This window comes from Pipistrellus hanaki (assembly GCF_964339955.1).
Source record: "Pipistrellus hanaki genome assembly, chromosome: 1".
Taxonomy (NCBI): Eukaryota; Metazoa; Chordata; class Mammalia; order Chiroptera; family Vespertilionidae; genus Pipistrellus; species Pipistrellus hanaki.
In genome coordinates this window covers 45,080,792-45,095,305 of record NC_140503.1, presented here as the reverse complement: position 1 = coordinate 45,095,305, position 14,514 = coordinate 45,080,792, and the positions used below count along the sequence as shown (strand labels likewise).

Here is a 14,514-nt window from a genome sequence, read left to right as displayed (position 1 = left end):
CCGGGTCTACTCTGTCCTGTCCTTCTTTTTCCTTTTCCTTTTTAGTTTTGTTATCGTTGGCCCATCAGGTCTTTACAAGACTAAGGCAGAGTTAGAAGTAATAGAAATGGAGTTGGCAGGCCAGAGTTTTCACATTTTAAACTTTCTTCATGAATGCTGTAAAATGCCCTTCCAGAAAGCTGAATGAATCCAAAGTTACAACTGGCAGTGTATGGAGCACACCTTTTGATAATATTTATCAAGTTGGGGAATCAGGCATTTTTAAAAAAAGGTTTTTGCCAGTTGGCTTGGTAAAGCTCTTATTGGTTGATTTTGCATTTCCTTGTTTTTCAAAATGTTACACGTTTTTCATGTTTCAGTTATTTGTCTTATTATGTGACATTATTTATTCATGTTTTTGAATATTCATGCTGGTTTTCCTTAAATTCTCCTGAATTCTTTTTTGTTTTGTAACTTTTTAAAAATCCTCACCCAAGGATATGTTTATTGGTTTTAGAGAGCAGAAGGGAGAGACAGAGAGAAACAGAAACTTAGATCGGTTGCCTCCCCTACATGTCCTAACTGGGGATCTAACCCGAAACCTACGTATGTGCCCTGACTGGGAATCACACCTGCAATCCTTTGGTGTACGGGATGATGCTCCAACTAACTAAGCCACCCAGCCAGGGCATGAGTTTTTTGAATATTAACATTTATGATTTAGCAATTAGCTTTGTTACAACTTTACTAAGGACATTTGTATAGCCTGTGTATTAAAACCCTTAAAAGTGTGTAGTATACTCTTTGTTCCAGAAATTCTACTTTTAAAAGTTCATACAAAAAAATGATGACCATGTACAAAATGTTAGCTACCAAGGTGTTTATCATACCATTGTTTATTATATTGGAAAAATGAAAATATGCCCAACAATACAGGATTGAGAAATATTAACAGATATATACAATGTAATACTATTAGCTAATTATTTTTGTTTTTGTTTTTGTTTTTAATATATTTTATTGACTTTTTACAGAGAGGAAAAGAGAGGGATAGAGTGTTAGAAACATCGATGAGAGAGAATCGTTGATCAGCTGCCTCTTGCACAGCCCCTTCTGGGGATATGCCCGCAACCAAGGTACATGTCCTTGACCGGAATTGAACCCGGGACCTTTCAGTCCGCAGGCCGATGCTCTATCCACTGAGCCAAACTGATTTCGTCACTATTAGCTATTTAAAAGGTAGAATATGTCCCTTGCCAGCCTTACTTAGTGATTAGAGCATTGTCCTGCACACTAGAGGGTCACGGGTTCAATGCCCGGTCAAGGACACATACCTGGGTTACAGGCTCAATCCCTGGCCCTGGTCAGGGTTCATGCAGGAGGCAGCCAATTGATGTCTCTGACATCAGTGTTTCTCTCCCTCCTTCCCCTTACTTCACTCTTCTACCATCTCTATAAATCAATAGAAAAAATATCCTCAGGTGAGGGTTAATAAAAAAAAAAAATGTAAAACTAGGAGTTTGAAAATAGAATAAATAGATCATTTTCATGATCTTACTCTTGAAAATATATATACATGAGCACAGACATTTCATGCATGATGAAATAATCTTGAGTAGTGAGAAATAAAATAGGTCATTTTTATTTGTTTCATTTTTGTCTGCTTTTATTTTTAGACATTTTAAGATTTTTGTGACTAAAGCTTTTTATTTAAAGTGTTTTTATTTATTTGAAAGAGAAAGGAAGGGAGAGAGAGAAACATTGATTGGTTACCTCCTGCACACCCTCCCACTGGGGATCAAGCCCCAAACTGGGCATATGCCCTGACAGGGAATCGAACCAGTGACTTCCTGGTGCATGGGTCAACACTCAACCACAGAGTCACACTGGCCAGGGTGACTGCCTATATTTTTAAAAAATAATATTTGGATATATTTCAGTTAAAGAGCTATTTTAAGAAACACAGAATCATATTTAATAAGAAACTCTCTTGGATATCTGTTTTAAATGAGAATTTCAAGTCACTATCCAAATTTTACCTTTTCCCCAATGACACATCCATTTTTATTTTATTTTTTTTTACATTCCTAGAATATACTGCCCTAGAGTATCTGATTTGGGGTGGGAATTTTCAATGGGGGGAGTGCATGTGGCTCTAATATTCCTTGTTTTAGGGAAAGTAAGTTCTGGCTGATATGGTGGCCTTGCCATTGGGGTCAACTCCCTTACATTCCAGGAGCTGCCTTACGTTCTGCCCCTCTCTCTACAGCCTGGGAGCAAGATGGTGTCCTCCGCCAAAGCCGCAGTGCCCACCGTGAGTGATCAGGCTGCCGCCATGCAGCTGAGCCAGTGTGCCAAGAACCTCGCCACCAGCTTGGCGGAGCTGCGGACTGCCTCGCAGAAGGCAAGTGGACCCCTTGTCACAGCCGTTAGTTAGTTGGGAATGGCGCTTTGAATTCCTTCCTGGATCACCCGGTTGCGACCCAGGGCCTGAGCACTGCTGGGCATATTTCTTGTCCATTCATTTGCGTGACCATTAAAGATGCCCTCCATGTACATTGGCTTTCACCCTTTTAGCCACAGTCTCCTAGAGTTCTTGTTCACCTTCTGGCTACAGATGACTTCCATTAAACTATTTTAGGTGGCACACTTCCCCCTCCTCCCATACCCTGGACAAACAGTGGCCTGTTTTCAGAGTCTTAGGGGAGGCCGGTAGTCATCAGTTTCTTGGTGCTAGGTAAATGGTGGGCCAAAGTGATCACATCTTCCCCTCATCATCTTTTGGACTTAATAACAAATTATTTAGGCAGCAAATCTAATTTTTTTTGTTGGGGGGGGGGGGGGGAGGTGGGGGGCGGGAGAGACATTTATATTATCTTTTTGCTCTGAAAGTTTTTCACATTTTAAATGGAAGCATTCCCCTTAATAAGGTCCTCAATTGAACAGAATTGGGGATTAATGAGTTTCTGCCTCTGGAACTTTTAATTATCAGAGGCCTCATTACTACACTGTTTGATGTGACATTAGCAAGATGTTTTGGCGTGAGTTCATTTCTCCTCGCTGTAACAATGCCTGTATAGAAGCAGAGAGCCTCATCCCTGAGCAAGGGAAGGAGGATGGGAGTTGATTTGAATTAATATGAACAGTGCACTGCAGCACCAAAGAAAAATGCCCAGAGATTTAGATTATATCCAAGTGAAGTACTTTGAGCTGTTCTCAAGGAGGGTCAGCTGGGGCACTGAGAATGCAGGTTCCTGGGCCTGGCCTCTGTAGCCGAATCAGGATCTCTGGGCACAGAGCCTCAACATCTGAGTTTGAAGGGCTTTCTTCAGTGAGTCGTAGACACATGCACACCTCAAACTACTGCTCTAGAGCGGTCAGCCTCCCCATGGGCTCAAGCACGACGGCCCACTGAGTGCAGGAAGACACAGAGCTTTCAAGTATTTTTGTCCTTGTTAATCCTCCCTGGAGGGTATTTTCCATTGCCTTTTTAGATAGAGTGGAAGGGAGAGAGGGAGGAGAGAGAGGAGAGAGGAGAGAGGAGAGAGGAGAGAGGAGAGAGGAGAGAGGAGAGAGAGAGAGAGAGAGAGAGAGAGAGAGAGAGAGAGAAGACAGAGAGAGCGAGAGAGCGAGAGAGAGAGAGAGAGAGAGAGAGAGAGAGAAATATGTAATAGACACATCAATTGGTTGCCTCCTACATGGGCCTGACTGGGGCTGGGGATCAAACCTGTAACCTTACGGTGTGAGAGCCAATGCTCTAACCATTTAGAAACACCAGCTAGGGCTCAAATATTATTTTACTTAGTGTAAGGGTGAAGAATATCAACTTCGGAGTCAGAATACCTATAATCAAACTCTGGTCTTGCCATTGACTAATTTTGTGACCCATGCAAGTTAATGAATCTCTCTTCCCCAGTGTCCTCACTGGGAATACCAGCACATAGAAATTAATCAGTGTTTATTGCTGCTGTTAACTATTTAAAAAGGAAAGAAACTACGATTTACCAGTATTTAATACACTGTTTCATAATTATACATGTATATAATTGATTAAGATATGTATATGGGGGTGATCAACATCTTTGGAGATCAATATTTTAAATGATCAAGAGAATAAAATTTTATTTTTTTAATTTTTTTTAATTGATCTTAGAGAGGAAGGGGGAAGGAGAAAGAGATAGAAACATTAATGATGAGAGAGAATCATTGATCAGCTGCCTCCTACACACCCCCTAAGGGGATCGAGCCCGCAACCCAGGCAGTTGCCCTGGGCCAGAATCGAACCTGGGACCCTTCAGTTTGCAGGTTGATGCTCTATCCACTGAGCCAAGCCTGCTAGGGCGAGAATAAAATTTTCTTAAAACAAATTAATAAGGGGGGAAAAAATCTTTCATAGCCTTTACTATGAAAGGATAACGGTTTATAATCTAGAAATTTATAAAGAGAATCAGTGAGGTTGATAAAGCTTTGGCCCCAGGTCCTGGGTTCATTCATTCATTTCTTCCTTCTTTCCTTTCTTCATTTAAGCGCTCACCATGTGCTTCTGAGCCTCTCTGTGCACACCGACTGCGCTAGGTGCCCTATCTCCAGAACCCAGACACAGTGAATAAGGGTCCTCTTAGTCTGAGAAGCAAATGCATTCCAGATAAAACCAGCTTCTTGGAGACTTGAAGTCTATCCAGTTGTGAGACAGACATAACTGATTATTTGAGGAAGTTAGGACTAAGGTTCTGACCTCGGATGATCCTTGCCCTCTCGGGAAATGCTTCCCGCCCTGCCTCCTATTGCTGGAGTAGGACATTCACTGGGGGTACGTCCAGAAGGCACATTGTATGTTGCAAAATACCAGGGACACTTTCCAAGCCAACTGTGTACGCATGTTCCCAACTCTGTCGACAGGCCCACGAAGCCTGCGGCCCCATGGAGATCGACTCTGCTCTGAGCACCGTGCAGACCCTGAAGAACGAGCTGCAGGACGCGAAGATGGCAGCCGCGGAGAGCCAGCTGAAGCCACTTCCCGGCGAGACGGTAAGGTGGGCTGGGGTCTGCCTTCTGTTCTCATCGTGTGAAGCGGTTTTTATTTGGGGGTTGGTGTGCTCGAACATCTGACATTTTGAATGCAAAGCCTCAGGACAGCCACATGGCTTTAGAACTGCATTATGGCAGGGATTGCCCGAGGGCCCTGCTGCTGGTGCTGTGAGCGCTCTCTAGGGTCTAGCTGGGCATGAACCGGTGTTAGAGTCACCCCTCTCCTTCATACACAAGACACATGCCAGGGCTGGAGGCCAGCGTTCTCATCCTGCGGCCTTTTTCCAAGAGGGCCAGTGCGGCTGACGAGCTAGGTTTGGAACTAGGAATTGGGGGACTTCTCTAATAATGCCAACAATAAAATGAAAATGTAATTTTAAAAAAATAGATGTAGCTTGTATCATCAATTCGCTATAAAGTCTTGTGTCTCAGGTATTTTAGCAAGGAAAGGAGTGGCAATGAGTTTATAAAGATAAGTATAGGAGATACTTCCAACAATCACGTTAGAACAGAAACAAAAACATTTACTTAGCAGTTTTCATGTTAGGCTACCTCCTGATGCTTATGTCAGGGTTTTCTTGGTTAAAGTTTACCAATCCTCCTCCTTTATATGCACCTCCTCCTTTATATGCACCTCCTTTACATATTGCTAACATCACTAGTAAAGTGCCACCATTTCTTAAGCACGTATACACGTATAAATAAAATTTGTCCTGACAGCAACCTTCATGAGCACGTTTTGTTAACCCCATCTTAACAGCTGGGAAAACAGGTGTAGATGTGTTTGCCATTTTGTCCAGATATTGGCAGAATAAATGTATGAATTCAAGCTTGTAGTCGCTCATGTTGGGAGTGATCTCTTAAAACTGCTGCTGCTCTTTGGTTGAACTAAAGACTTTTAGAATATATGGGACTTCAGGAACACTTACTTTACCATAGAGCAATGTCTAGAACATAAGAAGCACTCAGAAAGTATGTGTTCCATCAGGCTACCCCTAACTGTAAAAACTAGGAAACACTTAACTAAAGTCACCCAGCTCATGGTGAAGGCAGGCTTGGCTCTGGGGCCAGCAGTTTTGTGTGTGGTCCAGGCCTCTCCGTTTGTAAACTTCTCTGGTTCAGGGAGAGGCTTGCGTGACATGAATTCTGCCTTCCAATTAAATAACTGGTCAGTTAGCGTGTAAGAAACACCAAGTAAATTTCAAGGAAATTGTTTGCCCTTAAAAAATGTGGGTACTGCGTTATAACATACTATTGGCTGTAATGGACCAGGCTCTGTTTTTTATCTGGAGGGCCTGCCCCCCTTGCAAAGCCTGTGGGATTAGAAATGCACCTGTTCTCTGATGCCTTCTGCACCCTGGCAGTACACCAGAGGTTCTCTTCCAAACGTTGTCCTCATTCAGCAATCAAGTAATTACCCAGACCCTAGGCCTCCACTGACTTTGTTCTCTGAATTATTTATTCCATTTACAAAGCGAGATGACATGCTATTCATGGGAGGCAAGCACTTTGCCCATTTTCATAATCTCATTTACCACTCCAAGCCTCCATTTCTATTGCATTTCCTTCTGGTTAGAGCTCCTCAAAGTATAATGATCAAGTTGAACCATGTTAATGGTCCCACAGGCCAGGGAGGTGGCACCGCCGGATGGCTGCCCACTTCCTGCCAAGGGATAATTAATTCTCACTAAGGATTTGTTGTACACTTTCTAAATTAGCTCTAAAGGCATAATACTAATAGCTACCATTTGTTGAGTATGTACATGAATTCTCTGCAAACCTTCTGAGCTAGGTATTGCCATCTTAAGAACCTGAGGCTTAGAGAGGTTCAGTAACTTACCTAATTTCTCATCGTTCACGCTTGGAGCAGAAGAGCAGGGCTCTCCTCCCCCATCTCCCCATCACCCCGCTTCTTTGTGCCACTGGTGTATTTGTTGGGAAAGAGCTAAGGTCCTGAGTTTCGTCTGCATTACTTTTATGGTAAGATTTCACTGGGTATGATTTTTCTTCTAAGTTCTCTCCCCACTTGAATATTCTTGCAGCTGGAAAAATGTGCTCAGGACCTGGGAAGTACTTCTAAAGCAGTGGGTTCCTCCATGGCGCAGCTCCTGACTTGTGCTGCTCAAGGCAATGAGCACTACACAGGTGAGACTCACGCCAATCCTGATGCCATGGGGCCAGCGGCAGACCGCCGGGTGGGAATTCATTGACTTGACGGTGAATCTGACTTTTTTTTTTTTTTTTTAGCAATTCAACACCGTTTTCAAGCACTTTTCACATGCTTGTTATTTGTCTTAATGCTATGCTTGTTATTTGTCTTAATGCTCTGCACACAAAGACCTAATAAAGTATGACCCCTCCCAAAAAGACTATTAGTGGATCACTCCCCAATCCTATATGATAAAAGAGTAATATGCAAATTGACTGAACAACGGTACAACCAGCTGCTATGACGTGCACTGACCACCAGGGAGCAGATGCTCAACTCAGGAGCTGCCCCCTGGTGATCAGAGCTCTCCCATAGGGGGAATGCAGCTCAGCCACAAGCCAGGCTCACGACCGGTGAGCAAAAGGGCAGTGGTGGGAGCCTCTTCTGCCTCCACAACAGTGCTAAGGATGTCCAACTGCTGGCTTAGGCCCACGCCAGGGAGCGGCCCTAAGCTGTCAGTTGGGACACCCCCTGAGGGCTCCCAGACTGTGAGAGGGCACAGGCTGGGCTGAGGGACTCCCCCTCCAGTGCGCAAATGTCATGCATCGGGCCTCTAGTTAAACTATAAGCAAATAGTAATTATAAACTTCTGGGACTATCTGTACATAACTCTTGAAATCCCACTAAAGAAAAGAGGGGGGAAAGGTCAAAGGGAATAAAAGAGGAGATTATAACAAATAAGATATCAATGAAATTTTCAAAGATGGAAAGAGATAGATAAGTAATAACTGAAAGAGCCAAATAAAGAAAAGCCTAAAGGTCTTTAGTATTCCTGCAGGGAGATGGGTGGTTTGAGTACTGAGACAGCAGGAGTACACTGGAAGGAACAGATTGTGTAATGATCAACTTTAGTAAAAACTCCAGGTTGTAAAAGAAAGAAAATGTTTGTGTAGTCAGAACCAGGAGGACATCTGAAGCTATCTGGAAAGGAAACACGAAGTTTCAATGTAAGCCCATTGCTTGAAAATACGACATTAATCAGAAGAAATCATAAAGAACTCAGTGGCTCTAGGAGTAGGAGTCGAGGAGGAGTGGGTATGAATTGTTGCCTGACTTTTTTGTTTGTTTGAAATATACATTACTATTGAAGTAAATATACGTCCAGAAGAGAGCATACATCCTAAATGTATACCTTCATGAGTTATCACAAATATAATGCACTGCCAAAACACCATCAAGATCAAGTAATGGGACATTCTCAGCATCTCAGTGGCATTGCTGGGTCACGGGCTGTGCAACTGTTCAGCTACACTCCTTCCAAACAGTAACAAAGGATCCAGTTGTCCTGTAGTCTTGTCACCACTTGGTATTATCAGCCATGGCCATTCTATTGAGTGTGGAGCAGTGGCACATTGTGGTTTGAATTTGCATTTCCCTGAGGAGCAATGCAATTGAGCACCCTTTCATTGGCCATTTGGGTATCTTCTTTTGTGAAGTGCCTGTTCATGTCTTTTGTACATTTTTAAAAAAATTTGAATTTTCTATCCTTTTCTTATTTGTTTGTATGAATTCCATGTAGCTTAGGTATATTTATTGTATCTTGTGGCTTACCTTTTCACTCTCTTAAATGTGCTTGTTGAAAAACAAAATCTAAATTTTAAAATAGCCCAATTTATACTCCTTTTCCTTTATGGTTAGTACTTTTTATGTCCTATTTTAAAATTGTGCAAATAGAGGGGAAAATATCCAAAATCATGAAGATATTCTCCTTTGTTACAGTCTAGAAGTTTTACTGTTCTACTTTTTACATTTAGAAGTGTAGTCTATATGGAATTGAGTTTTGTAGACATGCAAATAGAATACTATTTTAAGCTTTTTTCCCACATGCTTATACATTTGACTCAGCACTACTTTTTGAAATCCTGTAGTCTTTAGTGCCACTTCATTATAAATTAAATGAGCACATATATGTGCAAGTCATCCACTGATCCTTTGTTTCTTTTCCATTGCTTTAATTGTCTGTTTTTAGTACCACACTTCTTTAATTACTACAGTTTTATATATATACTGAGTGTTAATATCTAATAATGTAAGTCCTCCAACACTGTTATTCTTCCTCAAGTTAGTATTGACTATTCTTGGCTCTTCATTTTTAGTTCCACATCAATTCTAGAATCAGCCTGTCAGTTTCTACCTACCCACCCACAAATACCCTGTGTGTTTTTTAATTGAAGTTACATGAATCAATTTTGGAGTAAATGACATCTTCACATTATTGACTTTTTATCACAGTCTTCTAATCTGTGACTGGGTAATATTCTTCTATTTGTTTAGATCTTCCTTTCTCTCAGTACTGTTATAATATATAGTTTTCTGCATAGAAGCTTTTGTTTTCATTACAGCGTGCATGATGCATCCTTTTCCATCCTTTTGCTTTGAACTTTTCTGCATGCTTATATTTAACTAGAGGCCCAGTGCACAAAATTCATGAATGGGGAGGGGGTGTCACTCAACCAGGCCTGCACCCTCTCCAATATGGGACCCCTCGGGGGATGTCTGACTCCTATCATTTTAATCTCCCAATCAGGCCTAAACTGGCAGTTGGACATCCCTCTCACAATCCGGGCCTGCTGGCTCCTAGCCACTTGCCTGTCTGCCTGCCTGCCTGCCTAATGGCCCCCTAACTGTTCCCCTGCCGGTGGAGCCGCGCAACCCCAGGCCTCACTGCGCAGAGCGGCTGCCGGCCCCACCTCGGCTGTGCACATGGCCATCTTATGGTGAGGTGGCGCGAGGGTGTTGCTGGACAATACCTAGGCTTTTATTATATAGGATATATATCCTGCCAGTATCATGTAGCTGCTCTTTGGTGGAGGAAGAAGTTCTTTGTTTGTGTGACAATCTTTTTCTCTCAATTGGAATATTTGATCTGTTTACATATACTGTAAATACTGATAATATTGGAGTTTGATTCTATCATCATACTATTTTCTTTACGTTCTAGGTTCTTTTTTATTCCCTTTCTTTCAGATTTATGTGTATTTGTTCAATTCTAGTTCCCTCCCTTTGATTAACTTGTTAGCTGTACATTTCATTAAGTATTACAATTTTTTAAAGTCTAATATAATTTACCATGTTTACCTCTTCCCAGACAGTGCAAGAATCTTGGGACACAAATCGTATTTACATTTTTCCCAACTCATTCATTGTCATGTCTTTTAATTCTACATACATATTAATCTCCTCAATTCAGTCTCAATAGTGCTTCATGCAGTAGGTATAGATTATTCACTCCCATGTTTATCTCCATTGTTCTTCATTCCTTCCTACATCTCCGTGTTCTTTGACCTAGTATTATTTCCATTCTGCCTGAAGACCTTCCTTCATCATTTCCTTTAGTCTGAGTCTACAGTGACCAGTTCCTTCAGTTTTTGTTTTGCTAAAAATGCCTTTGTTTAGCCTTTAGTTTTGGTGAATAATTTCAATTATTATAAAATTTTAGGTTGGCAGTTATTTTCTTCCAGCCTTTGAAGATGTTATTCCATTGTCTTCTGGCTTCCTTTATTTCTCTTGTGAAGTCAGCTGTCAGTTTACTCTTCTAAAGGTAATGTGATTTTATTTTCCCCCTCTATTTGCTTTTTTAATTTTCTCAGCCTTTGATTTTCAAGAATGTCCCCAGAGGAATTTTCTTGCATATTTATTCTGCTTTGGATTGTAGTACTTCTTAAAAGTGGAATTTGTTGTCTTACCAAATGTTTTTGTTTTTTTTGTTTCAAACTTTCAACCATTGTATCTTCAACTATTGTTTCTGCCCCTCCCACTTTCTTTTGTCTTCTTTGTAGAGTTCAGTTACCACTTAAGTTAGTCATTTTCAGTTTTATGTGTCTCCTATGATCCTTTCTATATTTGCCATAATTTTGCTTATTATTGTTTTTAATCCTCCCCTGACAATGTTTTTTATTTATTTTAGAGAGGGAGGAAGGGACACACACACACACACACACACACACACACTCTCTTGTGTGAAAGAGAAACATTAATTGGTTGCCTCCCATATGTACCCTGACTGGTATCGAACCCACAACCTAGGCAGGTGCTCTGACTGAAAATTGAACCTGTAACCTTTTGGTGTACAGGACAATGCTCCAACTAACTGAGTCACTCAGCCAGGGTACACTTTTTCTAATTTATACTTCATTCTCAATTTTTTCTATTGATTTATCTGCAGCTCATGATTCTTCTTTAGTTGTGTCTATTTTGCTTTCATTCCCTTCTATGGAGTTTTTTATTTTAAATACTAGAGGCCTGGTGCATGGAATTCATGCACGGGGTGGGGAGGGAGCTGGAGGGGGGAGGGGAGTGTCCCTCAGCCCACCCTGCACCCTCTCCAATCTGGGACTCCTCGACTTATACAGGCAGTTAGACATCCCTCCCACAACCCAGGACTACTGTCTCCCAACCGCTCACCTGCCTGCCTGATTACCCCTAACCACTTCTGCCTGCCAGCCTGATCACCCCCTAACCATTCCCCTGCCAGTCTGATCAATGCCTAACCTCTCCCTGCTGGCCTGGTTGCCCCCGACTGCCCTCCCCTGCAGGCCTGGTCATCCCTAACTGTCTCTCCCTGCAGGCCTGGTAGCCCCAAACTGCCATCCCTTGAAGGCCTGGGTGCCCCTAACTGCCCTCACTTGCTGGGCTGGTTGCCCCTAACTGCCCTCCCCCGCTGACCTTGTCGCCCTCAACTGCCTTCCCCTACTGGCCTGGTCATCCCCAACTACCCTCCCCTGCAGGCCTGATCACCCCCCAACTGCCTTCCTCTGCCAATTCTTTTCCATTGAAAAGACACAACTAACGACCAGGCTTGGTCACTCCCAACTGCATTCCCCTGTAAGCCTGGTCCCCCCAACTACCCTCCCCTGCAGGCCTGGTCGCCCCTAACTGCCCCCCCCTTGCTGGCCTGGTTGCCCCTAACGGCCCTCCCCTGCAGTCCTGGTCACCCCCAACTTCCCTCCCCTGCAGTCCTGGTCGCCCCCAAATGCCCTCCCCTGCAGGCCTGGTCACCCCCAACTGTCCTCCCCTGCAGGCCTGGTCACCCCCAAATGCCTTCCTCTGCCAATATTTTTCCATTGAAAAGACACAACTAACAACCAGGCTTGGTCACCCCCAACTGCACTCCCCTGAAAGCCTGCCCCCCACCCCCCAACTACCCTCCCCTGCAGGCCTGGTCCCCCCCAACTGCCCTCCCCTGCAGGCCTGCCCCTCCCCCACAACTGCCCTCCTCTACCAATTCTTTTCCATTGAAAAGACACAACTAGCGACCAGGCCTGGTCACCCCCAATTGCCCTCCCCTGTAGGCCTGGGTCCCCCCAACTACCCCCCCTGTTGGCCTGATCATTCACAACTGCCCTCCCCTGCCAGCCATCTTGTGGTCGCCATATTGTGTCCATATGGAGATAGCCATCTTGTGTGTTGGAGTGATGGTCAATTTGCATATTATCTCTTTATTATATAGGATCATATTTTTTAGTATTATAGCCATTTGATTGTTTTCTTATTGTTTCCATTTCCCTGCTGGAACTCTATATCTTATCATCAAATTTCTTCAACATCTTTATTGCAGTTATTAAATGTCCAGTTTCAATAATTCCAATATCAGAACTACATATGGACTGTTTGTATTGTCTGGGTTTTCTCTCTTCTTTGTTTTCAGCCATTGGTCTTTATCTCCTGGTGCTTCTTATATATATATATATATATTTTTTTTTAATTTAATGCTAATCACTGGTATTTACATTATAGAGATAATTTGAGGCTCCAGCTTGTGTTTCTTTCCCTGCAGAGGATTATTCTTTGCTCCCAGCATGTGATTAAGATAGGGACAGCCGAAGCCGGTTTGGCTCAATGGATAGAGCCTGGGGACCGAAGAGTCCCAGGTTCGATTCCGGTTAAGGGCATGTACTGTGGTTGCGGGCTCATCCCCAGTAGGGGGTGTGCAAGAGGCGGCTGATCGATGTTTCTCTCTCATCGATGTTTCTCTCTATCCCTCTCCCTTCTCTCTGTAAAAAATCAATAAAATATATTAAAAAAAAAAAAAAAAAAAAAAAAAGATAGGGGCAGAGTGCCTTAATGTGAGGAGGGACTGAACTGAACAGAAATGGTGCGGCCTAGTTCCCGTTTTCTTTTAGGAGGACGTCCTTTGTGCCTCTCACCCAAACTCTGTGGTATTTACTAGGACATCGCTGTTTCCTGGGCTCAGAACTGTGCTTTTTTATCTTCCCAGACCCATGGGATTTCAGGAAGTTCTGCTCATCTTCTCAGCTTCTGGACAATAGTTTACACATTTAAAAATGCCTCAAGGGCAAATGCAACACTACTCACTTCTCTGTGCTTTCATTCTTTGTGTACTCCTCAAGGTAAAGCTCCTGCCTTGGCGTCTTCACAATGCCTTCAAACAGATGTTTTTGTATATTTTCCCAGTGTTTCTAGTGGTTTTTCTGAGAGGGTTCATCTGCAATAAGTTATTCTGCCATTGCTATAAGCAAAATCCTCTTTCATTTTTAAAATGTGTATTTATTGCTTTGAAAATAAAAGCACAGTAAGAATTATGGCATAGGATAATGTAATACCTGCAAAAAAAAAAAAAAGAATGTACAGTTCTGTTAATGGGAGGGTAAGGGACATTTTCAGAGTGGAATTGACACCTGGGGTTTTAAGGATTGTTTAGGGCTCATTAAGCATTCAAGGAGAAGGAAAAGTATATATAAATTCTTCAAAGCATAGGGCATAGGAGAGGTTTAAGTTTCAAGAATTTCTAAACTTTCCTGAAACTTTGCCAGATTTTGTCTGGATGATGAAATGCATTGTTAATGGAGCAAAGACTGCTTTACACCTTACATCATCTGACCCTGATAACATGCAGGATGACAGACTGTCTAGCTGGTGTCTGAAAAACCACCTAAAAGGAGCACCATTCATTTTGGCAGTGGGAGCAGCACCGATGAAGTCCCAAAGGTGAGAGGAAGGAAGGCTGACCAAATGAACTGAGAAAGGGTCAACCAAAAGGCAAGGAGGGGAGGCACGAGAGGATAAGGCTGGAAAGGTAGACTGGGGTCCGATCCCAAAGGCCTCCTACGCCAGTTTAAGTCATTCGAAATTTAACCTAAGAGCACGTGAAAACATTGAAGAGCTTTTCCCCACGGGTCCAGTTTGCATTGCCTTTTATAGAAGTTGCTCTTCCTCTTGTGGGCAAATAAGTTGGAGGGGAAACAAAGTTGGAGGCAGGGAGACCAGTGAGAAGGCTGTTGCATGCATCCACATGAGGGATGGCAGTGAAGGGGAAGAGGTGGATTAAAGAGAGACCT

At 42.8% G+C, this 14,514-nt stretch overlaps 1 protein-coding gene across 7 annotated transcripts in view; it reads left to right on the top strand.

Moving 5' to 3' along the window:
* Window positions 1-14,514, top strand: part of TLN2 (talin 2) — a 402,173-nt gene that overhangs the window by 282,779 nt on the left and 104,880 nt on the right. For all 7 annotated transcript variants that reach the window (XM_084886348.1, XM_084886349.1, XM_084886343.1 and 4 more), the window contains 3 exons: window positions 2,249-2,383; window positions 4,879-5,007; window positions 7,050-7,152. In XM_084886348.1, coding sequence (XP_084742474.1) covers window positions 2,249-2,383; window positions 4,879-5,007; window positions 7,050-7,152 — 367 coding nt within the window. The remainder of the gene's footprint in view (window positions 1-2,248; window positions 2,384-4,878; window positions 5,008-7,049; window positions 7,153-14,514) is intronic.